This window comes from Dermochelys coriacea, chromosome 18, assembly GCF_009764565.3.
Source record: "Dermochelys coriacea isolate rDerCor1 chromosome 18, rDerCor1.pri.v4, whole genome shotgun sequence".
In the NCBI taxonomy this organism is placed as follows: Eukaryota; Metazoa; Chordata; order Testudines; family Dermochelyidae; genus Dermochelys; species Dermochelys coriacea.
The window spans coordinates 15,285,598-15,312,598 of record NC_050085.1 but is presented as its reverse complement, the minus strand read 5'-3'; the positions used below and the strand labels follow the sequence as shown (position 1 = coordinate 15,312,598).

At 46.7% G+C, this 27,001-nt stretch overlaps 1 protein-coding gene across 3 annotated transcripts in view; it reads right to left on the bottom strand.

Moving 5' to 3' along the window:
• Positions 1–27,001, bottom strand: part of TTLL10 (tubulin tyrosine ligase like 10) — a 105,700-nt gene that overhangs the window by 6,317 nt on the left and 72,382 nt on the right. For all 3 annotated transcript variants that reach the window (XM_038377205.2, XM_043499994.1, XM_043499995.1), the window contains 6 exons: positions 25,709–25,829; positions 23,897–23,982; positions 22,140–22,311; positions 16,255–16,426; positions 10,945–11,085; positions 6,188–6,304 (listed from right to left, as the gene is read on the bottom strand). In XM_038377205.2, the coding sequence (XP_038233133.2) occupies positions 6,188–6,304; positions 10,945–11,085; positions 16,255–16,426; positions 22,140–22,311; positions 23,897–23,982; positions 25,709–25,829 (809 nt within the window). The remainder of the gene's footprint in view (positions 1–6,187; positions 6,305–10,944; positions 11,086–16,254; positions 16,427–22,139; positions 22,312–23,896; positions 23,983–25,708; positions 25,830–27,001) is intronic.

The following is a 27,001-nucleotide window of genomic DNA, read 5'->3' as shown; positions in this document are numbered from 1 at the left end:
AGTATGTCTTCCTCAATAAGCATTCCTGCCTTCCCCTAGAAATAAATCACTTGAATTAGGCAGGGTTGATGCAGTCATTTTACCTTCACCTCTCCCCCTCTTTTACTGAGAGGAAAAATAAAACTCTGAATTCTCAGTTTGTTTTGGAAAATGAAAAGATACCAAAAGGGTATGAAATGTGGATTGTCTCCTTCAGAAGAGTAGAAAGGAAAGCAAAGCCAGCTCTCATTGAAATGGAAATGTTTTACCAGTACCACTAGATGGCACCGAAACTCCATTGATAGCTTCTGGCAAATATTTTTCCCCATCTTTGAAAACTTTGCTCAGCGCCCCCCAAATACAAGATCATAAGATGTCTTGTAATGCATCCGATGAAGTGAGCTGTAGCTCACGAAAGCTTATGCTCTAATAAATTTGTTAGTCTCTAAGGTGCCACAAGTACTCCTTTTCTTTTTGCGAATACGGACTAACACGGCTGCTACTCTGAAACCTAAGATTTTGTACTGACAGATGAACTGTTACAAATGTCTGGATTAATTTCTTGTTTCCCTTTCATGCTTTCAAGTGAAACAGACAAACAAGTAGCATGGACAGCTTTGCTCCTTCTATCTTATATGGCCCCCATCAGTATAGCTCAGTGGTTCTCAATCCATGGCTTGTGGGCTGCTTGTGGCCCAATCAGCACACAGCTGCGGCCCATGTGACATCCTCAGAGCCATACAAGCAGTATATATATTGTGTGGATGCAGCCCACATAACACAGAGAGAGCTGCCTGTATGACCCACAATGGAAAATAAGTTGAGAACCACTGGTATAGCTTCTGAGTCTCTCATACGGTTTCATCCTCACAACAACCCTGTGATGTAGGGACGTACTTTTATTCCCGCTTTGCAGATGGACAGAGAGACAAAGCGACTTGCCCAAGGTCAGGCAGGAAACCAAACCTCTACAGATCAGTGAATTGAACCCTGGGCTCCTGAGTCCATACCACTGGACCATCCCTCCTCTCCTGGCTTTTTAACCTATGAAAGGTGGCTGATAAACTTCAAGATTCTCAAGGCTGGGCCCATGCCTTCATTCGTTCTTTAAATAGCACTAGATACAGTCAGCATTTGACAAATGACCTTTTATTATCAGTTACTTAATTTTGTTTCCATTCTGTTCGGGTTCATATACAGCTCTCATCATTGTAGCCTCTCAGCGCCTGTTGCTAGAATCTGTTCCGTGTTATGTTTTAGATAACAGCTACCAAAGGACCCGAGTCTGTGTTCCTTCTGCACCCACAACTCCTACTGCTTCAGGGGTCTGAGCTTTGGAGCTCAGAAGAAATGCAAGTTTGGGTGAGAGTTTGATTCTTTTCCCCAAGAATTTCGACCTTGAGAAGTGATGTCCCATAAACTGTGGGCTTTGTGCACTGCTTAATTGTAGCAGCTGGCCAAGTGGAAAGTAAAGATTTATTTGGGGGTCTCTGAAAATAATAGGGGATAGTGCTGGTGTCCCATCTTCCAGTGCACTCTAATATTCAAGACCACATGGAATTTATTGCTTGGTATGTAATTATGCCTGCATTTGATACACCTGTTCGCAACCTATGATATACATTGGTTTGCTCTCACTCACACCAGGTGTCACACTCTACTGACGTCAGTGGAATTACTCCTGCTTTACGCCAGTGCCAGTGAGATCCAAACCAGGCCTCTGTTATTTGTCCCATAGCTTTAAGACCTTTGAGATGCATAGAACTGGAGTGAAAGCTGTATTATTCCCTTTTGTTTTGTTCTAATGGTGCCTCATCTTAGCTTGTTCACAAGAAAAACCAGGTGGGGTCTGAGTGCTTGGCCAGAATCCATGAGCTTGTGAGTTCTGCCTCTCTCTGAAACTGATCTTCTTTGTGGCTCTGGACAACTCATTTAGGGCCAGTTTTTCAAAGGGATTTTAGGTGCCTAGTGGGGTTTTCAAATGCACCTAAGCAAGTAGGTGCCTAATTCCTATTGAAATCGATGTGAGCTAGCGCTAGATGCTCTTGAGAATCCCATTAGACTCCTAGCTGCATTTTCAGGGGCCTACACACCCTTGGCCTCTCTGGGACAGATTTTCAAAAAAGCTCAGCTTGCATTTAGCCACCTAAATAAGGGTCAGATGTTCAGATGCACTCGGCCCCCAACAGGCCCTACTGGGGCACCTCCATTGAGATTTTCAAACAGGCCTAGCATGCCCTGTGCTCAGATTGTTTGAAAATCTGGGTATTTATTTTGGTGCCTGGATGGGTATTTGGGGGAAGGGGGTGTTTGTTTGTTTAACTTTCTGACTTCTGTGTCTGTTTCCTTATGTACAAAATAGGAACACTGCAACTTACCAGCCTAGGAAGGGTGTTGTGAAGATGAATTAGTTAATGTTGGTACAGTGCCTTGAAGATCTAAAGAGCTGTTTAGGTGATAACTATTTAATCCTATGAACTGCAGAAGAAGCAAAATCCCAACACCAAACAAAGGTAATGCTTAAAAATAAAATAACCAAATTATCTTTTTACTTTCTGGACATAAAAAAGGGAATTTGTGCTTCTATACTGTTTTCCTCCAGTCCTGTTCTCTAGTCTCTGCAGGGCATACCTGCTGGGTGATGCCATTTACTCTCCCTCAGGCAGTTTAGTTTTCCCGTGGCATGTAAAACTCCTGCCATGTTGCATCTTTTAGCCAGTGGCTTTGTCAAGGAAAGGCAGTGCTTATAAAAGCTACAAGGGGTAGTGGTTATTCTGCTGCTCTTGGCGCCCCCCTGAGCTTGTTCTGTGTTATCTCTTGTGTTGCCTTTGAAACTAGTCATGGAGTAAATATGGTTCCATCAATGCATATATCTTGGGGGGGTGGGAGAATGCATGTGCTTATACACACAAACACACACAGAGTGATCTGTGTGTGTTACCTTGGAGCGTGCGTTCTTGCCAGGAAAGTAACATTTAAAAGATTTAGCCTCCATAACTAATTAAGAAGATACCGGCTACAGCTGAAACCTCAGACACAAAGTCCTTCATCCCTTTGCAGGCCTGGGGGGCAGAGATTTGTGCTTATTTTGCATGTGAATCCCCAGCTCAGAAGCAGCTTTGCAGGGCTCGTTCTGAGTCCGGTCCCAAGCCCAGAGCTCTGTGGGGCAGGGACTATGTTTTTGGTCCATGTTTGTACAGCACCTCGCCATGATGGGGTCCTGATCCACAATCACTGCACTGCAGCTAATTAATAATAATACTAAAGAGGCCTGGTCTCATGTTACACTGTGGAGGAGGCTGAAATCCTGAGCGCACTGGAGTATTGAGAGGGGCCTTCAGTGTCTGCTGAACTCCCCACAAGGGAACCAATTAGTGCTGCCAAAGGTCACAAAGTTAGCTGGCAGATTCCCCCCACCCCCGAAGATGGAAGCTGTAAAGCAGGTTTTATCCTGAGCTCCTGAAATTGGCCTGGAACCATCTATCTCTCTGTAGCACCACTCCAGGGACCCAATGATCCCAGGAGCAAGTGGGCAGCAGTGCCATTGAAACGAATGGAACTGCACCTGCTCATTGCAGGGGTGATTTTGGCCCTTTATCCCCAACGTGTTTGGCTTTTACAAATTGGCAGGCGAAGCTGGAGTCTGCTCTCCCGTGGCTGGCTGGCTGAATCCCTTTCTTGCTACTAAAAGAGACACACGCCTGTCCTCCCAGCGGGCCCTGAGGAGAGCGGCCCTTCTGCTTGGTTGATGCAATCCTTTCTGTCAACCGCTTCCCTGACTGGAGACCATTTAAATTAACTCACCCTAAGCCCTGGGTCTTGGCAAAACTACTTGAGGAGGCAGAACAGCTGTACTAAACAAGCACTGCCCCCCTCCATGCCCTCCTCCTTGCAGCTGAGACAAGAGTGGTCAGCGCTGCAGAGGGGTTGTGGGTCCTTTCCACGGGCCCTGTTTGCATGCACGCTGCCACCAATGTGCCGCAGACCATGCTCTGGGACAGAAATGCCTTTCAAAGACTGCGCCAGGCAAATGCAGGACCCTGGAGCCTACTGGGGAGTGATTCACGGGTGTCTAGGCATTTGGAACAAGGAGGAAGGAAGGATGTGGATGGGAGAAAGCTAATATTAGCCCTTTCTACCAGCATTTTCCCTCCCATCAATTCACTCCTTTAACTGTGTTTATGTGAGTTTGGTGCTGGATGCTCGGCTCTGGGGGAGACCATCTGTACCTATAGCACAGCTCCAGCACAAGCATCGTTGATGCAAGCTTCCCCCGTCCCACCTACATTCCTCATTCTGGAGGGAGTTCCTGGTGTGAGGGAAGAGCTCCATCCGTGCAACCCTGGTTAGCCCTTGGCTTCTCAGATTAGACTGACAACCAAGGGGACACGCTGCACTGCCCTAAAGATACACATACACACACCCCGGTTTGTATCATCTAGGCCACTGGAAATCCATCAAATGGCAACACCTTTCAATCCCTTTCATCCTGGACTGGAGCTGAAGATGTAACAGAACTCCAAGGTGATGCCTGCCACTCTCAAGCCCGTCAGCCATCCAGCCTGTCCCTCCACCCCCTTTTACAGCCACTCCATTGCATGTGGGCCCTTGGAACATGAGAAACTTGAACATCACAGCCTTGCCCCTTTAGAAGGGGAGCCCTGCTCTGGGGCAGAACACCGCACATTCAGGCACCTCATTTACTTTGATGTGAATCAGACACCACTGAAGTCACTGGTGTATGGCGAAGAGGAGAAGTAGGCCAATTGTGTGTTATGGATGCAGATCCCTACACAACAGGAACCCGAGCCAGGAACTACCCAATCACCCCAGCAACCATGGTATTTGTACAGACTTCAACAGACCATTAACACTGGGTTAAAGGCACTGTGCCCGAGTCTCCTCTCTCTTGTACCAGTTCTACCCTGAGGTATCTCCACTGACTTCAGTGAAGTTTTTTCTAATTGACAGTGGTGTACATGAACAGAGAATCAGGTTCATTGTCTCCCTACAGGACAAGAGACCAAGGAATAGCCTGCAATAAACAAATACAGACATAAATTCCTGCTTTACTCCCTTTCCCCCTTTAACAGACTTCCAAACCTGCTCATCACTGCTGGGTCTCCAGTTTCTCAGCACTGAAATCCCCACCACGGTTATAGATCAAACCATTCTAAAGTAACCGATCTGTTTATCTGTCCATATTCAAAATACACAGAGACGTAATAGTCTCCAGGGGCCATGTTTTCACTGAAGTGGAGCTAACACTTTTAATTAACCACAGAGGGATTGCCAGACTAGAGTGATATTGGATCTCCCTTTCTATATCAGGTTTACACAGCCAGGGCTTTGCATGCCAACATTGCAAAAAGACAGTTGTCACCGAAATTTGAGACGTGCCAGTTTCTATGTCTTTGCCATTAACTCTCTCTTGCCATTGATTTCCTGCACAAAGGACACTATTGTGTGGGCACCATGCCCTGTGCTGCATACATGACTGCCATTCTGTAGTAGGGTTTGCTGGAATATGTTTGAGTTAGCTTCTACATTAGCAACAGGTCTACAAAAGCAAAGTAAACCAGATGGCTTTCTATTGTGTCCAGGCCAGGTGGTTCTATAGGACTTTGATGCTTTGAGGCAACGTGATGGTTGTAGCCAGTCCTTCCCCTCTCTTCTATCTTTCTTTCTCTGTCTGTAATTCCCAATTTATCGTTTTATTCTGTGATTCTATCAGTTCTCACAAGCTAAGTTGGATTGGGATGGATCAGTACATGGATGAAAAACCTACAAGGAACATCTAGAAAGTTCTGCTGGTGATTTGATGATCAATAACAAGCCAGTGCCCCAGCATAGCCTTGAAAGGGTCTCTGTGTTGTTGGAGTTTCGATGCTAGATACTCAGCTAGTGTAAATCAGGATAGCTCCTTCAAAGTCAAGGCAGACTTATACAAGCTGAGTATCCGGCCCGCCATCTTTCAGAGGCAATGTAAAATTGAGACCTGGGGCTTCTGGTCACTAAAGATCCCTTGATATTTTTCGCTATTAAATCCACATTCCTGCCCAAATTCCAATCACAGTTTTAACTGGATAAAGTATTCACTTCCCACCCTAAACTCTTATGGAGGGGTTGCTCTGTGCTGTTAAACATTTGGCTTCTTCCTCCTCAGAAGTAGCTGCATGCATGAAGGGAACAAGATTTTGCTAAATACCTTAAAGTCTTCGTCAATCAAGAAATCACAGCCAATGAGATCAAAGTAGCCCAGTTTACATTCCAGCTTGGACTTGACAGCCAGAAAGCATTGCAAAATGATCTGCTGCATTCTCTTCTGAAAGAAAACACAATAACTGCCTCTTCGGGTCAGTCCAAACACACAGGAGCACAGCATCTTAGTCACGATGCAGCCAATCGGCCCAGCAAACTTTCCCCTTTCCTGTCTCTATAGAGATGGTTTCCCAGGTTTGTAAAGTGAGAGGATGTCTGTGAGGGGAGGGCTCCTGCCTCATACTGGGAATGAGGGGCGATCAACAGGTTATCTCAAGTGCTTATATACAAATGCACAAAGCCTTGGAAACAAGCAGGGAGAACTGGAGGTCCTGGTGATGTCAAGGAATTATGACGTGATTGGAATAACAGAGACTTGGTGGGATAACTCACATGACTGGAGTACAGTCATGGATGGTTATAAACTGTTCAGGAAGGACAGGCAGGGCAGAAAAGGTGGGGGAGTAGCACTGTATGTAAGGGAGCAGTATGACTGCTCAGAGCTCCGGTACGAAACTGTGGAAAAACCTGAGTGTCTCTGGATTAAGTTTAGAAGTGTGTGCAACAAGAGTGATGTCATGGTGGGAGTCTGCTATAGACCACCGGACCAGGGGGATGAGGTGGATGAGGCTTTCTTCCGGCAACTCACGGAAGCTACTAGATCGCATGCCCTGATTCTCATGGGTGACTTTAATTTTCCTGATATCTGCTGGGAGAGCAATACAGCGGTGCATAGACAATCCAGGAAGTTTTTGGAAAGCGTAGGGGACAATTTCCTGGTGCAAGTGCTAGGGGAGCCAACTAGGGGGAGCGCTTTTCTTGACCTGCTGCTCACAAACCGGGTAGAATTAGTGGGGGAAGCAAAAGTGGATGGGAATGTGGGAGGCAGTGACCATGAGTTGGTTGAGTTCAGGATCCTGACGCAGGGAAGAAAGGTAAGCAGCAGGATACGGACCCTGGACTTCAGGAAAGCAGACTTTGACTCCCTCAGGGAACAGATGGCCAGGATCCCCTGGGGGACTAACATGAAAGGGAAGGGAGTCCAGGAGAGCTGGCTGTATTTCAAGGAATCCCTGTTGAGGTTACAGGGACAAACCATCCCGATGAGTCGAAAGAATAGTAAATATGGCAGGCGACCAGCTTGGCTTAATGGTGAAATCTTAGCGGATCTTAAACATAAAAAAGAAGCTTACAAGAAGTGGAAGGTTGGACATATGACCAGGGAAGAGTATAAAAATATTGCTCGGGCATGTAGGAAAGATATCAGGAGGGCCAAATCGCACCTGGAGCTGCAGCTAGCAAGAGATGTCAAGAGTAACAAGAAGGGTTTCTTCAGGTATGTTGGCAACAAGAAGAAAGCCAAGGAAAGTGTGGGCCCCTTACTGAATGAGGGAGGCAAGCTAGTGACAGAGGATGTGGAAAAAGCTAATGTACTCAATGCTTTTTTTGCCTCTGTTTTCACTAACAAGGTCAGCTCCCAGACTGCTGTGCTGGGCATCACAAAACGGGGAAGAGATGGCCAGCCCTCTGTAGAGATAGAGGTGGTTAGGGACTATTTAGAAAAGCTGGACGTGCACAAGTCCATGGGGCCGGACGAATTGCATCCGAGAGTGCTGAGGGAATTGGCGGCTGTGATTGCAGAGCCCTTGGCCATTATCTTTGAAAACTCGTGGCGAACGGGGGAAGTCCCGGATGACTGGAAAAAGGCTAATGTAGTGCCCATCTTTAAAAAAGGGAAGAAGGAGGATCCTGGGAACTACAGGCCGGTCAGCCTCACCTCAGTCCCTAGAAAAATCATGGAGCAGGTCCTCAAAGAATCAATCCTGAAGCACTTAGAGGAGAGGAAAGTGATCAGGAACAGTCAGCATGGATTCACCAAGGGAAGGTCATGCCTGACTAATCTAATCGCCTTTTATGATGAGATTACTGGTTCTGTGGATGAAGGGAAAGCAGTGGATGTATTGTTTCTTGACTTTAGCAAAGCTTTTGACACGGTCTCCCACAGCATTCTTGTCAGCAAGTTAAGGAAGTATGGGCTGGATGAATGCACTATAAGGTGGGTAGAAAGCTGGCTAGATTGTCGGGCTCAACGGGTAGTGATCAATGGCTCCATGTCTAGTTGGCAGCCGGTGTCAAGTGGAGTGCCCCAGGGGTCGGTCCTGGGGCCCGTTTTGTTCAATATCTTCATAAATGATCTGGAGGATGGTGTGGATTGCACTCTCAGCAAATTTGCGGATGATACTAAACTGGGAGGAGTGGTAGATACGCTGGAGGGGAGGGATAGGATACAGAAGGACCTAGACAAATTGGAGGATTGGGCCAAAAGAAATCTAATGAGGTTCAATAAGGATAAGTGCAGGGTCCTGCACTTAGGATGGAAGAATCCAATGCACCGCTACAGACTAGGGACCGAATGGCTCGGCAGCAGTTCTGCGGAAAAGGACCTAGGGGTGACAGTGGACGAGAAGCTGGATATGAGTCAGCAGTGTGCCCTTGTTGCCAAGAAGGCCAATGGCATTTTGGGATGTATAAGTAGGGGCATAGCGAGCAGATCGAGGGACGTGATCGTTCCCCTCTATTCGACACTGGTGAGGCCTCATCTGGAGTACTGTGTCCAGTTTTGGGCCCCACACTACAGGAAGGATGTGGATAAATTGGAAAGAGTACAATGAAGGGCAACGAAAATGATTAGGGGTCTAGAGCACATGACTTATGAGGAGAGGCTGAGGGAGCTGGGATTGTTTAGTCTGCAGAAGAGAAGAATGAGGGGGGATTTGATAGCTGCTTTCAACTACCTGAAAGGGGGTTTCAAAGAGGATGGCTCTAGACTGTTCTCAATGGTAGCAGATGACAGAACGAGGAGTAATGGTCTCAAGTTGCAATGGGGGAGGTTTAGATTGGATATTAGGAAAAACTTTTTCACTAAGAGGGTGGTGAAACACTGGAATGCGTTACCTAGGGAGGTGGTAGAATCTCCTTCCTTAGAGGTTTTTAAGGTCAGGCTTGACAAAGCCCTGGCTGGGATGATTTAACTGGGACTTGGTCCTGCTTTGAGCAGGGGGTTGGACTAGATGACCTTCTGGGGTCCCTTCCAACCCTGATATTCTATGATTCTATGATTCTATGATTTGAGAGCCAAATCACATGTGAAACGGGGCACAAAACCCACATCTCAGGGCAGGATTTTCCCATCTAAATGTTATTTCCAGAGACACCCACTATCTCCAGTGTGGATTTTCTCTTATTAGGCGGACCCTGGAGCCATTCCAGCTGAGATCATAAGACCCATGGACCCTATTGGCTTGTGAACAACATTTCCTCACAAGCCTTCCAAGCTTCAAGCAGACAGCCACCCCCTGAACACCTTCTCTGGTAGGAAGCTTGAGGAAAAATACTGCTTACCAGATAACAGGGGTCCTTGCATAATATGCTACCATCAGCCATCTCTCTGACTTCCTCCTTCAGGGCTTCTTTTGAACCTAGCTACTCCATGGTGCTATCACGCTGACTGCACCATGGAACGGAGCCCGGCTCCTCATTCAGAACGAGTGTTTACAAACTTCCTAGAAATGTTTCTTCATTTACTCTTTTAAAAGGGACAACCAGACTTGAGGGCAAATGTGGCAATTAACGATCCACAGACTCCCTGAGTTTTGTGCTCTGAGGTGTGGGTTCAGGAAGCCAAAAATGTAGGGCAAAATGGAGCAGACACTGCCAGGTTTTGCTTGGTTTTGAGCTGAAATGATTGTGTTTTATGGTTTCTGTCCAATAACCCGAACCCAGGCTGGTGGAAAGATATCAGAATAGAAGTGAAACTTTTGGGAAACTTAGCCTGAGTTCCTAGCTGGTTCCCTAAGGTTTGAGTGAAAAACCTAATGCTATCTTAAGGTTTTTAGCATTTAATTTCCTTTGGGTGTCGTTTTAAACAACAGCAGAACCACAACAAAGCTTAACAGCCCTTGTCCTTGCCCTTTCTGAGCTCTGCTCCCTTCATTTCCATCCACAGTGTATGTTTCAAACTGCGTGGAACCTTACTGCATCATCAGGGTCAGGCTGATGAACTGGATGGCCTCAGAGACTCTGTCCCTAACTTTCTTCCCCTCTCGGCCTGTGCAAGATGGGAGTGTGGGCTGGAAATCAAGCCTTTTAGGTCTGCTCCACTCTTCATGACAGGAGGGATTATCCAGCCACAATCTGAGCATCCCACTGCAAGAACAGAGTGTATGTGATTGGGATCAGGCCATAAATGAATGGGCTTATACAAAGGCCTTCAAAAGTGCAGTCACACTTCAGCTTGAGTCCTGTCAATCTAGACATCTCTTTGACTTTTCACTGTAGTACCATGGCATTGTATTGAAAGCATGGATAACACATGGATAAGCACTGCTCCGCGTAATTGCTGCCCATCGCCCTCTTTCATAACAAGTCACCTCAAAGTGTGATGAAAAATAAAAATTACATTGACATGAACAAGATGAAAGACTCTAGTAGTTTTTGATGCATATTTTTAGGGTGGTTTTTAACAGTAAAATGCTGCCACATTCAGCATCTGCTGGTAAACAGTTACTATGGTGTTGCCAATACCTTCTCCTCACTTGATGCACCTCTGTTTCCCCTTGGGCACCTGAGAAGCAAGCATATTTGCCCTCCCTCCAGAAATCCCAATTAACACCGCGCACACACACAGGCTCCCCGTACACTCACAGTGAACACGGTGAAGACCCAGTCCTTGGGGAGGCCCTTGGCTTGCCTGAATTTATCATTAACGTATCTGTTAAAGCGCTCCATCCGCCACACCGTCTCCTCCTTCAGCTGACTATACAGGGGGTTTTTCTTCTGCATGTACTGGGGGGGAAAGGGAGGATGGAGAAAGCGAAGGGATGGTTAGTTAAAAGGCTTAGATTTCCCCCTCCCTGCAATGAGGAATGGGGAGGTGAAGAGAGGAATGGTCATAAGGAAACCAGATTCAAACCATAGGTTCTGAGTTGCCACCTGGCCCAAGAGATGGGAAAACAAGCGGATCCAAGTGAGAACTGCAGAAGGAAGGCTCAGGGCTGGGAGTTGTGGCCAGTCTGTTCTTCCCAAGCACCGTTGCTCACACGTTTAGCTCTGATGGCTTTAGGGCTCTGGCTCCCATGTCAGAATTCCCGGCTGGAAGATCCAGACTTGTTTACCTCATGTTTTGCTTTTGGACCCTGCTCAGGAAGGTGCTGGGTACCCACAATTCCCATTGGCCTCTTGGAGGCCAGGGTGCAGGTCAGCCTCTTGAATTGCTAAGATGAGTAAGCTCACTGACAACATGGGAAATATGAGGGTGGGTGAGATCAGACCTAGAGTCCTAACGCTTGATCCTGCAGAATGTTACTAAGTCCTCCTGTGAGGTGCTGAGTACCCTCAATGTCCATTGAAGTCAGTGGGTGTTAAGGGCGCTCAGTACCTCGAAGGATCAATTCCTGAATGCACAAGTTTCAGGCAGCCCGGATGCAATCAGAACTAGGGGTGCAGTGTGGACACAAAGATAGTCTGAGCCCACCCTGTGTCTAAGTTAGCAGTCACAGTGCACAGAAGACCTGCTAGAAAGCGCCTCATAGCCAAGCCTGAAAGTCCATTTGCTTCCCAGCCTGGAAGTGAAGTGACACACAGTGAGTCAGTGACGGAGCTGGGAACAGAGTCCAGAGGCCTGATTCTCAGTTGCATTAAAGCCCCGTGATGCTGCTGGAAGTGGGCATAAACAGCCTCCTGAGAACGCTCGCTACAAAAGCCTCTCCCCAGTCCCCCCAGTGCTCCACCCCAGCCCTGCTTGCAGCACCGGGACTAAGGGTTGTATTGGAGGCCTGCTGGGACCATGGCACTGTACTGCATCTATTCTCAGCTTCCCAGGGCCCCATGCAGACCCATGAGAAACAGCCTCATTGGGGGGCAGGCCCCTGTATGGCTCCAGAACATAGAGAATGCCCCAAAGGTGGCTTAAAACTACATTAATCCCTCTCCCCATTCCCTGCCCAAGACCTGGAATGGACTCACTGAGAATCAGACCCTGGGACTGGGAGTCCAGACTCCCAGTGCCCTGCTCTATATTATCCTTTTCCTTCCCGTTCCCCTGGCTGCTGCCTAGATATCACTTGAGGGGCAGGCAGCCTGTGATGCATGCTTACAGCAAACCCCATTACCCAGCAACTGTGTTAAAGCAGCAGCAGGAGTTTTTAAAAAGGCATTTCTCTTTGTGAACACAGAGCCCCCGGCTTGCCCTGCGACAGGCAGGACAAGGTCATGGTCCCGGTCTAGTGTAACACTCCCCCACATGACCAGGAATAAACCCACTTCCGGAGAGTGTCTCTCTGCTGGGAAGGGAAGCTGCAAGAGAAGTAGCACCTGGGGAAACATGCACATGTGTGTATCTCCAGAGGAAAGCAGGGAGAAGAAGTCTCAATTCCACTGTCTCATTAATCCTCGGGTAAGGTGGAGCCTTATCAAGCCCTGGGTGTTTGCATCGGCCAGTGAGAGATAAATCCCCTCTCCTTATGCAACAGGTGGGCAGGATTGCAAACATATCTGCCATGCAATTGCTGCTAAGCTGCAAAACTTCTGATTAGTGGAGCTGTCTGCCACATGTCTTATCCTGGTTTCAGATTAAAGCACTGTCCCCTGGCCAGGGCAAGAGGGAAATGAGGCTTATCACTTGTTGAGCCTCATGAGGTGTCAGCAGAGGGGTCCTTTGTCTTCCCACGCCCACCTGTCCTCATAATATAAGTGCATACTGGCTCCTGCCAGCACATGCCCTCTGAAAACAGAGGGCCTGATCCTGTGAGCATCCTCAGCAGCGCCTCACAAAGACCCAGCCCTGGACAGAACAAACTTCACCTTGTCAAAGGAAAATAGGGTGACCAGATGTCCCGATTTTATAGGGACAGTCCCGATATTTGGGTCTTTTTCTTATATAGGCTCCTATTACCCCCCACTCTCTGTCCCAATTTTTCACACTTGATGTCTGGTCAGCCTAAAGGAGAAAGACAGGGTTGTAAAAAATAATGGGACAAATCCTCAGTTGGTGTAAATCAATGGCGCTCCATTAATTTCCATGGGGTGCACTGATTTACACCAGCCGACGGTCTGGCTCAATAACTACATATTTGATTTGGGATGAGAGACCCTTTAAAAGCTGGTTTATAAAACACGGCAAAGCTCTTAAAAAAAAGGGGGGGGGGAGGGAAAAGGGTTGTCGATGGAAACACACACAAGAGCAGCTTTCTTTCCAAGGTTTCAGGAGCCAGTTTCAGATTCCCTTGTGCTTGCTTGTGAAATGATATCAGCCCCTCTCTGTTGATGAGCTGTAGCCTGACTCGTGGGATGGAAAGCCACTGACTGGCTGGCAGGGATGTATTAATGAGGTGGCGTGGGAGAAAGGGAGCGTTTGTCCTAGGTGCAAGACCTCAGCTCCCCCAGATGTGTCCGTAGCTGGGATTAGAGGAAGGTAAAATGGAAAACCAAGACAGGCACCAGCAAAATTGGGATCTGGGCCAGAATTTCAAACATGAATCAGGGTTTTGGTTTGAATCCATCTGCAAACAAAAGTGGACCAAATGTGCTAATGTTGGTTCATGTACTTCAATGGACCGAAATCAGATATGAATTTGGCCCACACATAGACTGTAGGCTCTTTGAGAGAGGGACTGGCTTTTTGTTCTGTGTTTGTACAGTGCCTGGCACAGTGGGGTCCCGGTCCATTACAATGGCTCCTAGGTACTAGGGTAATACAAACAACACATACAATAATAATAATCATAATTAATCATTGAAGCGGGATGCCAAATTAGTCATAAAAAAGAAAAGGAGTACTTGTGGCACCTTAGAGACTAACAAATTTATTTGAGCATAAGCTTTCGTGAGCTACAGCGTCTCTAAGGTGCCACAAGTACTCCTTTTCTTTTTTGCGAATACAGACTGACACGGCTGCTACTCTGAAATTAGTCATAGGCTCTGTGTAGATTTACAAATAAATACATTTGGAACAAAGCTTTGATACTACACTTTCTGTGTCAAGCTATAGATGATTATACATTTAACCAAAACTCTGCTGGTGTTTAGCAAAGCGAAGTTCACTGCAGCAAGGGGAGCAAGCTACCTTGCTATCCAACTGCAGGGAGTTTTCATAGAGATGCGCTGTGGAAAATGGTTCTGCTTGACATTTGAAACATACAAGAGAAAAATGGCTGCCTTCCTGGCGTGGGGGAGGAAGGACGGAATCAAGTGTAGTTTGAAAAAAGTCCACGTTGCCAGCTGCTCAGGTGAGTTAACTTTCCCCCTCTTCCCAACCGGTTTCTAGGTAATTTCTGCTCTGCTAATAAACACCTGTCCCTTGTTTGATGTCAGTTGTGCCAGAGGGTCTCACCTGAGCACTTGAAATCCCCTGCGCACAGCCCTTGAGTTGAGCAAACAACTCTGTTCCAGGAAAACAAGTTGATAACAGCGTATATTGCAGAAAGAGGCTATAATACGTGTCCTGAGCTACCCTTCTGCAATAACAATAAAACTCCTGCAAGAAACAAAGCGGGCAAGCCTGGGAGATCTCCCCACCTGGCTCTTCGGAACACACCATTCTGATGGAGGGAGCACATGCATTACAGGCAAAATGGTTTTCTTCTCTGTGGTTTCTTTCCTAAGTGCCCATTTACTCTCTTACGCCAGGGTCAGCCCTAGCTGATGTGGGCCTCGTGTGATGCAAAACCTCTGGCGGACTTTGGTCCCCTGCTTGGTATATGTTGAGCAGGGGGATCGCATGGGGTAATGGAACTGGGGGGGGCGCGCAGTGGAAATATTGGGGGTGGTGGATCAATGTCTCCACCCCACCCACTGGTTTGCACCCTCACAATACATTGGGGGGGTTTGAGCGGCATCCAGCTGCATTTCGGGCCCCACACGCATGGGAGGGAAGCAGGGGTAGAGGAGAGCAGGACCTGGAGGAGGGACTGGAGCAGCCACTGCAGCATGTGAGACTAGGCCAGCCACCGGGGAGCAAGTAGGACTCCCTGGCCCAGCCCAGGTCCCGCCTTCTAGCTGCCATGGGTCCTGGCACAGACACCCTGGGGGGAGGGGTAGGAGTAAGTGCCCCAACTGCCAGGGCAGGTGGGAGACTGGAGAGGGCACCAAAACCTGGGCAGAGGTCAGGGTGCCAATCACCAAGAAGGGGGAACACAGGGCACTGGGCACCAGCTGCTCTCAAAATGCCATAGGAATGGCCGTAGGATGTACCGGGATGCCCCTTCACAGCCTGGATCTGATTCCTCCCCTTCTCCAAGAGTCTTGGTAGCTTGCCTTGTTCCCCCTCCTCTCCCTCTGCCTCCCCATTCACAGGAAGCTTCTGCCCCCCTTAGGGGCTGTTACTAGCGGGAGAGAGGGTGGGCTGGGCGTTTGGCAGATGCAAGGGTCTCACTTGGAGGTAGGAAAGCTGGCAAAGATCAAGGTTTAATTCCAAGAGCTAGCAAGAGGCATGCTTTATTAAAGACACTTTTGCATGCTGCATGATTATTATTTATTTGAATTATGGTAGCACCAGCGACTGAGGCCCCAGATCCATCAAGGGACATATTGTCCCTGTCCCAAAGAGCTTACAATCTGCATATATAAGATAGACTAAGGGAAAAGAGACCCAGAGAGGGGAACTGTCTCACCTAAGATCATACAGCAGATCAGTGGCAGAGAACAGAATCCAAATCCAGTACCCTGTCCATTTGGCCATAATGCATTTGGGATCCTGATCCAATCACTACCATACCAGCCAAAGTGCAAGGGTCACAAACTCATGAACCACATCAGTAGCCTCTCAAGGCTCCCTGCTTTTGGGAGTCCCATGTCTGTCAGAACTGCCTCCCAGAATGCACCTAAATCAACTTCCCTACTTGCTAATAGTGACATCTCTAGTCCATCATTTTACTGGTCTATGGGCACAAAGGGGACCTCCTGGCACCATCCAATCAGATCACAGAGGGTGGATAGATGGATATATTTTCAGCTTACCTGATTGGTCAGATGAGCAGTGAGGTCATCGGAAGTGGCATCGTAGTGGGTGCAGGTAAGTCGGACATAGCCATGTCCGAAAAATAATACATAAGGCACCGTGCAGGCAATGAGGAGATAAGAACGGACATCAAACTTCTTCCCCTCTAGGAGCAGAGGCTTTTGGATATACCTACCAGAGTGAAAGTGCAAGATGTGACATCAAGAAAGGACATGAAGGGCTGTAGCATAGGGAGTTAACGGCTCACTCCTGTGCCCTTGGAAGTCACTAGGAGCATTGCCGTTGATTTCAGTTGACACAGAATCAGCCTCTGATCACTTTACTCCATAACTACGGATTTAGATCAATGGGAGGGAGAGGCTACCCAAAAAGATTAAGTTTAACAGAAGCTGAAAGCTGATGAACAAAACCAAATGACCCACTAAATGGCTACTTTTTTGTCCTATATCTCCCTTCCCCTCACCTCTGTTGACATTTTGACCCGATCCAATCATCCATGCTCAGGCAAAACTCCCAGTGGAGTCAAATGGGAGAGTGGTTTGAGTGAGGAGTGTAGATGCGGGTCCCTCTGTGTGTAAATAACGATGTGTCTTAAAGTATAGTTGTAGCCATGTCAGCCCCAGGATATTAAAGAGACAAGGTGGGTGAGGTAATATCTTTGGTTGGACCAACCAAATTCTGTTGGTGAGAGAGACAAGCTTTCGACCAACAGAATTCAGTTCTATAAAACATACTACCTCACCCACCTTGTCTCTCTCTGTCCTTTAAAGTGTAGTTCTGCTCTGAAAAGCAACCATGTTAAAGTGGCATCATTTCACTCATCAGATCTATGGCTTGTGTGTGTATTCAGAGTCATATCAGAGCTGCTGACTTTACTGACTAAAGTATATTAGCACTTTAGCACCTCTCGACTGTGTTGCGCCACGACAGTGCGAGTGACCTGGATTCTTTTCTAGCTCATGCGTCAACAGATCTGTCAAATAGGCTGACCAGGTTTGAGCTAGAAAGAAACCCTCTAGACTTTTAGCTGTGAGGTTGAGTTTGTGAGGTATGCAGTTAGAAAAACACCTATCTTTTAACTTGTAAATAGAGCAGGTTGGTTAAAAAAATTAAGGGGGCAACTATAGAAAGTCATTTTCTATAACAGACAACACTCCAACTCTCATCCTATTCACGTCCCCCAGCTCTGATTGCTTTTAGCAGTGCCATTAACATTCGTTGATAGCGACATCACAATTCAGTCCTACCATGGAAGTGACCATGTTGCTATAAACTCTGGCTCTCACTGAGTTACCCAAACAACTAAGGCACACAGCAGTGCTAACATTATAGTTACCCTAGGACAAACCTTGAGAGATGCTGACCCATTAAAAACTAAGGCCCAGATTCAATAAAGTATTTACATGTCTAACTCCCACTGGAAAGGGTTCAGAGAAGAGCCCCGAGAATGATTAAAGGATTAGAAAACATGCCTTATAGTGATAGACTCAAAAAGCTCGGTCTATTTAGCTTAACAGAGAAGAAGGTTAAGGGGTGACTTGATTACAGTCTATAAATATCTATATGGGGAACAAATATTTAATAATGGGCTCTTCTGTCTAGCAGAGAAAGGTATGACACGATCCAATGGCTGAAAGTTGAAGCTAGTCAAATTTAGACTGGAAATAAGGCATACATTTTTAACAGTGAGAATAATTAACTGTTGGGACAATTTATCAAGGGTTGTGATGGATTCAGCATCACTGGAAGATTTTAAATCAAGATGGGATCTTTCTTCTATAATATCTGCTCTAGGAATTATTTTGGGACAGTTCTATGGCTTGTGCTATACAGGAGGGCAGACTAGACAATTGTCCCTTCTGGCCACGAAATCTATGAATTATATTCAGGACAGACCACTGAATCAGCTGCTCAACGGAATTAATATAGCCAGAATAAAGGGCTAGGCCTCCCCTCCCCCCGACCCCCCATTTCTGCTGTTCTCAGAAGGAGAATTTCAGGCAGCATGTAGTACTGGAGAGTTTCTTTTCTGCCTGCCTGAAAACAAGGGACACATTGCAGAAGGTAAAAAGAAAAGGAGTATTTGTGGCACCTTAGAGACTAACAAATTTATTTGAGCATAAGCTTTCGTGAGCGACAGCTCACTTTATCGGATGCATTCAGTGGAAACTGTATTTTCCACTGAATGCATCCGATGAAGTGAACTGTAGTCATGAAAGCTTATGCTCAAATAAATTTGTTAGTCTCTAAGGTGCCACAAGTCCTCCTGTTCTTTTTGCGGATACAGACTAACACGGCTGCTACTCTGAAACCTGTCACATTGCAGAAGGTAGAAAATGAAAGATTAAATTTCTTGACACATTCAGATAAATCAGCTCACCCTGCCCCTCCCCATTGGCAGCACAGCTCTCCAGTTCATGCGGAGTTTTCTAGTTGGTTTAAAAAACACTATAGTCTCATTACACACCACAAAACAAACCCATTCATTCATCTTATGGTCTAAACCACATTTCTTTGTGGACACTGACAGCAGAGGGCACTGTTAGGGACGCAAAGTGAAATGGCAGGAAGAGAAGCTGAGCATTTGAACATTAAAGGAATAAAAGCGTACGCCACATTTGTAGAGTGGGAGGGAATTAAAGAGTGACTAATATTTACTGAGAGTATACAGATTTGCATTTGAATACAAAGACCCGTCACAGAGTGATATCATTTAGGAGCAGTACGTTGTCCCTTCTCACCAAAGGGGAGTGGACATTTATGTGGATAACAGAATACCCAAAGTTCTAACAGTTAAAACTAACAACATTTTGGACAGGATGATAAACCTCATCCTTAACCCAGTCTCTCACTATTGGAGATCAGGATTTGGGGTCAGGAAAAAATTTCCCTCAGATCAGGTTGGCAGAGGACTTTTCCTCTGCACCATGTGGGGGCACCAATCACGCACTGGTTTGAACTAGAGTAAAATAGTGGGTTCTCTGTAACTTGACGTCTATAAATCAAGATTTGAGGACTTCAGTAACTGAGCCAGAAGTCACATGTTTGTTACAGGAGAGGGTGGGTGAGCTTCTGGGATCTGAGATGTCCAGGCAGTCAGACTAGATGATAACGAGACCTAATGTGGGGAGCAGATTACCCCACATGCGCTACTGCAGGGTTCTTACAGTTTCCTCTGAATCATCTGGTATTGGTCACTGTTGGAAACAGGATACTGGACAAATGGACCTTGGGTTTGATCCAGGCTATCAATTCCTCTGCTTCTATGTGCAAGCTACTGCCTACCCAGACCTGTCCTACCGCAGAAGGGCTGGCAGTTCAGACTTGCCCTCTTACAAAGCTCTCCTGTCCTTCCCATCTAGACCAGCTAACACCTTCCTTGTGAAGAAAGATTTATCGTAATAGTCTGACAAGGATAAAATGGACTAATTGCTTGAGAAGTTTGGCGTTTTGTGTTCTTGACCTTCTGGGATAAAATTGCTAAGTTGTCATATCAGAATGTTTGAGTTGTGACCCACTGGCATGGTGGGGTGATGTAAACAGCACCATGATGGAACATGCTAATGTCACATTATGATAAATTTGTCATGCCCTTAGTATATTGCACTATGATGTTGGCATGCCATGTGGCAAATCACACCTTGATCACACTTGATCATGATAATGTAGTATTGGTCATTGGGATGCTTGAAGTGTACTGGAAGCCTAGCTTCAAGATTACTGAACCAAACAACCACTTAGAATCCAGGCTGTCCCATGAAAGCCAGGAAAGGTGTCTGTGAATTGCAGCTCATTATATAAATAATGACAATACTTTGCACATCTGTAGTGCATCTCATTCATGAAGCTCAAGGCACTTTAGAAAAATCAATGAATTAATCAACCCAGCTCTCATTTGGGAGCTGAGTATTTCCTATTCTTATTTCAAAGATGGGGAACTGAGAGCAGTTTAGTGAGTTGCCTAAGGGCACAGGGTGAGTCAGTAGAAAGTTTATGCAGTGAAGAACTCTTATCTGGATCCGTCTGGGCACATACCCATTCTGGATTCTTTGTGGCAGGAGTCATATTTTGTTCCATGTTTGTACTGTGCCTAGCACAATGGAGTCCAGGGCCAAGACTAGGGCTCATAAGAGCTATGGTAATGCAAATAATTAATAATAATAACAATAATTCTCAAGCTCCAGCAGCAAAATGGAATGAACCTTGTCTTATGTGACCACTCAAGGGACCAACAAATATTGGTTGGATAAGGATGTGTCTAATAAAGAGGGGACTGAGTAGTGTACTATGGGTGTGGATTTTCACAGGCTCTCAGGGTTGGATTTGTTTCTGCTCCTATTAAAATGATGCCCATTAACTTCTGTGGGAACATAGGTGCTAAGCCACTGCTGAGTGCTCTTGAAACACACCCCCTTTATTTCTGGGAACAGTTTGGAGCAGTGCCTTAGAATGGGAGATTACCAATTAAGGGCCTCTTGTATGGGTTTCACTGTATTGATAGTTGGAAATCTAATTCACACCTTGCTGAATGGTGGTTGCTGTTTGTATGTGGTTCGTTAGTGGACTGGGATCTCTTTATTTAGGTCCTTATGTAGGTCCCTACACAGAGACTGGACCTGTTTTGGGGAAGAGCTTCCTCCTCCACAGCTCCTTATTTGTGTTTCGTCTTGCACCTGTCCACCTCCTCAGCTTTCCATCACTTTTCAAATCTCAGCTGAAAACTTTCTCCCTTGCTTCTGCTAGTCTAACTTCACTCTCCTTCTGCCACGGCTTTGTTATTCAACTTTGCAAAGCATTCTGGGATGCAGTTGATAAGAGAGATGCTCTACAAAAGAAAGCTGTATGGTATTATTGCACTGCCCTGGAGTATGACACTTGCAGAGACATCAGAAGGAAACAGCAATAACATTTGGTAGCCAGAGACTCTCTGGGCTTTGGCTTAAAAAAATATAGTTAGCTGTGAAGTTCTTACAAAGAAAGTACGTGTCTCTTTTGACTACCAGCCATGAGTATCTATAATAGCAGTTCGAGGCTGTTTGAGGTCGAGAAGCTCACAGCTTCCAGGCAGACTACAACAGATATATAGGAGGCAAGGCATAGAATGGGTGGAACAGATGCTGCAGCTGTATGGTGTGTGAATTCTTGGCATGGTGTCACAAGCTGGGGATAATACCTATTCAAAAGGCTCTCTACAAGGCTTTTGTCATGTATGAACCTATAGCATTTGACCTTTGGAAGTCATTCTTACATTGCCAGACAGAGATCATCTCAAATCTCTTGTTTGATGGTGATGATCTATCTCCAAATGTCAGACATGAAAGTGTTGAAACAGGCTCAGCTGAGAAATAGCCCTCTACCCACAAAACATAGTGAATCTGAGGCCACTGAGAAGAGGTGGTGTGAGCCATCAAACAACTGTGAAGGGATTCAAGTTATTAAGGTCAATAAGGTCTGACTGAGTGCCCATGGAGATCAGCTGGCATCTTTCCACTTAATTCTTGGAGCACTGGATCAGATCCATAGAGATGATCTCAAACATGTCAGTGCTCAGGCAGCTGCTTTCAGAAACACTAACCTTCAGGGGACTGGATGACACGGGGTGGAGAGTGCCAGACCCAGTTCTTTTTCAGTTTCCAAGCTGAAGTCAGAGGGAGTTTCCCTTATAAAGGTCTGAGTGGGAAATGAGCAAGGATTTGGCTAAGAAAAGTGAAGTGAAGCAAAGCAATTTACCCGAGTTCACAGAGCATGTCTGTGGCAGATTCAGGAGGGGAACCCAGCTCTTCCAGCTTGCAGTTCTGCATCAACATCATGGGAACACCCTTCTTCCCCTTTGTCACCAGCACTAGCTGGATTGCAAATGGATACAATGGAGTGCATTCTCTACCTTTGCACTATTCTTGCCTGGGGAGCTTTGTACGGCACCTTCTTGTACAGAGGATCTTCTTCGATGCTCTGGAGCTTGGCCTGAAGCGAGTGGACACCAGCTTGATTTTTAAGCATGAAAATTCCTCGCCCTTGGTTGGAGCAAGTGGGTTTGCAGATCCAAATCTGTGTGTCTGCAGACAAGAAAGAGTCTATTAGATTACAGCGCAGTTATGGATACTGTACATTCCCTAAAGCAGTGGTTCCCAGATTTGTTCCACTGCTTGAGCAGGGAAAGCCCCTGGCGGGCCGGGCCGGTTTGTTTATCTGCCACGTCCGCAGGTTCGGCCGATCGCAGCTCCCAGTGGTCCAGGTTCACTGCTCCAGGCCAATGGGAGCTGCTGGAAGCGGCGCGGACCGAGGGACGTACTGGCCACCGCTTCCAGCAGCTCCGATTGGCCTGGAGCAGCGAACAGCGGCCACTGGGAGCCATGATGGGCCAAACCTGCGGATGCGGCAGGTAAACAAACCGGCCTGGCCTGCCAGGGGCTTTCCCTGCGCAAGTGGCGGAACAAGTCAGGGAACCACTGGTCTAAAGCATGTTATCCCGAGACACCAACGTGCTCAATTAATGGGCGCTGAAACATGCTCATTTGAACATATATTTAAATATCATATCTCACAATTAAAGAAGGGCCTGGGGTTATCACAAGATCTGAACACTCCCAAGCTTGGGTGTCATTTAAGATCTGGAGCTGGGTTTTACCGGTTGGTCTCAGCTCTACTATGATAACTGGTCAATATATAGATCCTGGTTTATCGTAATAGCTCAGTGCCAGGATACATCAGCTCCTTTGAGGTTACATGGGGGCAGCCTGATGGCAGGTAATTGCTTACTCTGCAGGGGTCTGAGTTCAAGTCCCAAATTCAGTAGTGTCTGCTGTGCGTGCAGCAGCTGAGAATGTCGAGGAAACACCACTGCTAACAGCTGGGAAGGCTTTGTTCAGCGGTATCAGTTTCCTCCGTACATCATTCGCTTTGGAGACTGGACTCTGTTTCGGCCTCCTGAATGATGGGGCCTTCAAGTGCATTTGTAGGATGCTTTTGCGGGTGTGTTGGAGCAAGCTGGCAAACAAAAGCACTGGTGATGATGTCTAGTGATGATGGCCAAGGGAACCGCTGAAGGGAGAAAGTTGGCGGGAGCCTGTTTCTGACACTGCCCAAGACAAGAATCTGTCTCCAGGGTTTGGACAGCTTGGAGGCGGGGATGTTGTGCAAGGAGATACCTATAAGGCAGCTGACAGATGGCTAGAGACAGTTGGGTGGGGAACTTCTGGGTCAATCAAAACCATCTGAATGTTGAAGGGGCATATTTGGGCTTCATATCAGAGAAACTGGGAACGAGCAAGTCACGTTCTCTAAGTAGCCCACCTGTCAGCAGTATTCGGGTCTAGATGAATATCCCACATGTTGCTGATATTCATGGGGGTTCAGGACATTTACTGTCTAGCCCTAGTGATATTCCAGAAGAGAGGCTGAAAGGGCTGCTGGAAGCTGTAGCATGATTGATTCTTGGGCAGGTCAGAGAAGCCATAGGCACCTTGCTAACACACCAGGGATTTCTGGGGTATTTGAAGGAGTGGGCAGGTACTGGGGAGCAGGAAAGCCCCTCATTGCTTTTTCATAATTACTTTGAGATCACTAAGCCATTTAAAAAACAATGTTTCTCCCAGAACACTTGACCTCATCACTGGCTGCTAACGTGCAAAGGCCAGTCACCTTTGTAAAGTTCAAAGAAAGCTTCTCTCTCATCTTTTATGTCCAGCCGAAAGGATTCTGGGAAGAAGTCTTCCATCTTCAGGATCCTGTGGGAGAACCGACCATAAGCCAAAAAACCTTTCCTGAGCCATACAGCCCTTTTTGAGTTCTCATCAGACAAGAGTAGGGGGCACATCTTACTGAAGACTTGGGTTATGGATTTTTTTTCCCTTGTCTTTTCCCCTGCACTCTTTTATTTCCATTGGGGAAGGCTGCCTTTTTACTCACAATAATTATTTTTTTCTTGGTCACCTCTAGAGGCGAGCCTGACTCTCAACCCCAGACTCCAACTTTTGGGAAAGTTCAAATCTGGATCTGACTTCTGGGTCTTGAGCGGATCCCTTATAATATTGCATCAAGCTCTTCAAGACTTTGGGACATGCAGCAGCTTGTAAATCAATATTGACTGTTTATCAGAGGTAGACAAGGATTTGGGCAAAACTAAAGCTTCTCCTCCAAATTTGAATAAAGAAAAAAGTTCCAGGAGGGAATGCTGGAGGATATATGCTAAGACATGGCCAAATATTTCCTTAAGCTCGACAGAATTTCTGTTGGCCTTGATGATGTCCTTTGCACATTAGGTTTGCTGCAAACTAACAGACAGGACCTCAGGTAACCATGGCAGAGGTCATCTGCGGTACAGATAACACTGCAGCAGAGGTGGGCATGTGCTGTGTCTGATATTTACAAAATGCTCTAGAGCTTTAGGAGTTCCCACCTCATCTTTCACAGGGGGATTCATTACAACTGGTACCTTTGGGGATCAGGCATTTCTACAGTCCCAGGCATAAATAAAAGATGGATACTTTTCTCTCATTTACTCCTTCAAGGAGTAAAAAAAAAAAATCAACCCCTCCCCGCCATGGCTTTTATACCTCTTCTTTCATACTCAAAATAACCAAAGAGATTAAACCCACAGAATAGGTGGGTGACTACAGCCCAATATTAATGCCAGTGAAGAGACAAAAATGCTGGCACAGTTAGTTGGAGGAGTAAAACTGAGCCCCAAAAAACTATGGACTAAGTTAAAGCCTACTAAAAATGTAGCACTCATCAGCCACCTCAGCTTAGATCATTTGAAGTGAAGACTAAGATCTTTAGAAGGTTGAAGCAGAAAACATGGACCATTGAACTTAACTACAGCTCAGTACTGGAGAAAAGCTATTTCATTCTGATCAGCCACCAAGGGCATGGTCCAGAATCCACTGAAATCAGTGGAAAGACTTCCATTAACTCCCAGTGGGATTTGGATCAAAACATAAGGCCAAAAGATGAGTGGATGGAGGAGAAGAAAGAAGAGCATACAAGACTTTAGAACAGAAGAGAAAGCCTGGTGTCCCCAGAGCTGATTGTGCTGTACCATGTTGGGTTAATTGATATGAGACTCTGCATGAGTTAATGTGACATCTAGTGAAGCCAAAGTTAAATATGGTGGCACAAGATGGCTTCTTAAAACAATCTTTGCTTTGTCCATCATCAGTGGAGCTATACAAACGGGATTGGTTGGCTAGCTTAATGATTCTGAAAAGTTCTAAGATCAAAGTAGAGGGTGGAGTTTCATCAGAGCTTAAACAGAGATCAGTTTTAATCACAGGGTGGAGAAACCAAGGATTTCCACGATGAGTCTCACAAGCCCATCTCTACCAGATGATTGCTCATCCCATCAATGAGGTGACCATCTATCCAACTTCTCCTTTATATGGTACCTCTCCTAAGTGGCACGGGTTTCTATATTCTGGCTGTATAATGCCCAAAAGGATGTGCAGTCCTTACTTAGCATTCAAGTTCTTGCTGATCTTGTTCATCACCCGCTCATACTCCCTCAGGTTGCTCAAAAGGCCAATCTTAGTAGTGAGGACCTTATTGTTGGGGATCTGGTAGAGAAGCTGTTCACCTGCATTAGAAAACAAAACATATCCTTCATGGGCCACACATCCCAGTCTGGGACGTGGAGGTAAATCCTGCCTGCACAGTAAAATTCCCCATCTGCTAAATGGCTTGCCAAGGAGCTGAGATCTGCCCTGAAACCAGGAGGGAGAGACCACACACTCCTTTTCCCTCATAGCACCTCTGTGAGTTTGCTTTGCCACAGTAGCAGCCACCTGGCCTGCCACTTACAGTGCAATGGTGATACTGTTATATACACAGGGCCAGGTAGCATCTGGTCCTGTGTGGGTGCCCAATGTGGGGAAGGAGCTTTCCTGTCCCCTCCCTTCCTCCCTGGTACCCCACTTCAGGGGACATCCATAGGGTGACTAGATAATGCAGGCAGCGTGCTGGACTGGGGTGGAAGTGAGGAGGGCCGGGGTGAAGGTGGCACAGTGTCTCCTGCCCTTTTATCCATACATCTGCCAGCAGAGATGTGGCATCCCAGAACAGGCACTCTGCCCCTGTCAAAGGCTGGGGGAACTGCTGTCCAGGGGCCAGGAGGAATTCTAGCCTGCAAAGGCTCCCCGCCCCCTGCAGTTTGGCCCCCTCCCACATCCTCTGCTTTAATGGCATAATCTGGCCAAATAGCTGGCATGTCCCCACTGTAGCTGCAGTGGCACGTCCAGACCCTGCCCATGGATTGGCAGGGAAAGAGTTAACCCACTCTGGCCCAGCTGTAAGAATGAGCACAGCTGCACACCCTGAGTATTGGGATTGCTGGGATAGCAGGCCGGGCCAGCTGTAGTGCTTTAATTCCCCAGCACCCAGACTTTAAGAGGCAGGGGCTGGGTGCTCTTAGGCCCTGGGGCTCCTAGGAGGGAGGGTATGGGAGAAAAGCCTTCCAGCTGCTAGTTTACATTTTGGCTGTACAAAGCCCCTCTCTTTGGGGGTGAAACCTGATCAGGCACCAGGCTAAAGGAGGCCTTTGTGAGTTCTTAGTTTCCTGCTCTTCCTGTGGGGAGTTTGGCTGGGCCCCAAGAAGCCCTGTTATGCTGATTAGATTTATCTCTAGGCCAGGGAGAAACACAGAATGCTTAGCCTGACCTTTCGCATGGAGGTTTAGAGTTTTCAGGGCTCCTCGATATCTAAACCCTTGTAAAGGGGCTTCTTTTCTTTCTGCTCGTTCAAGTCCCATTT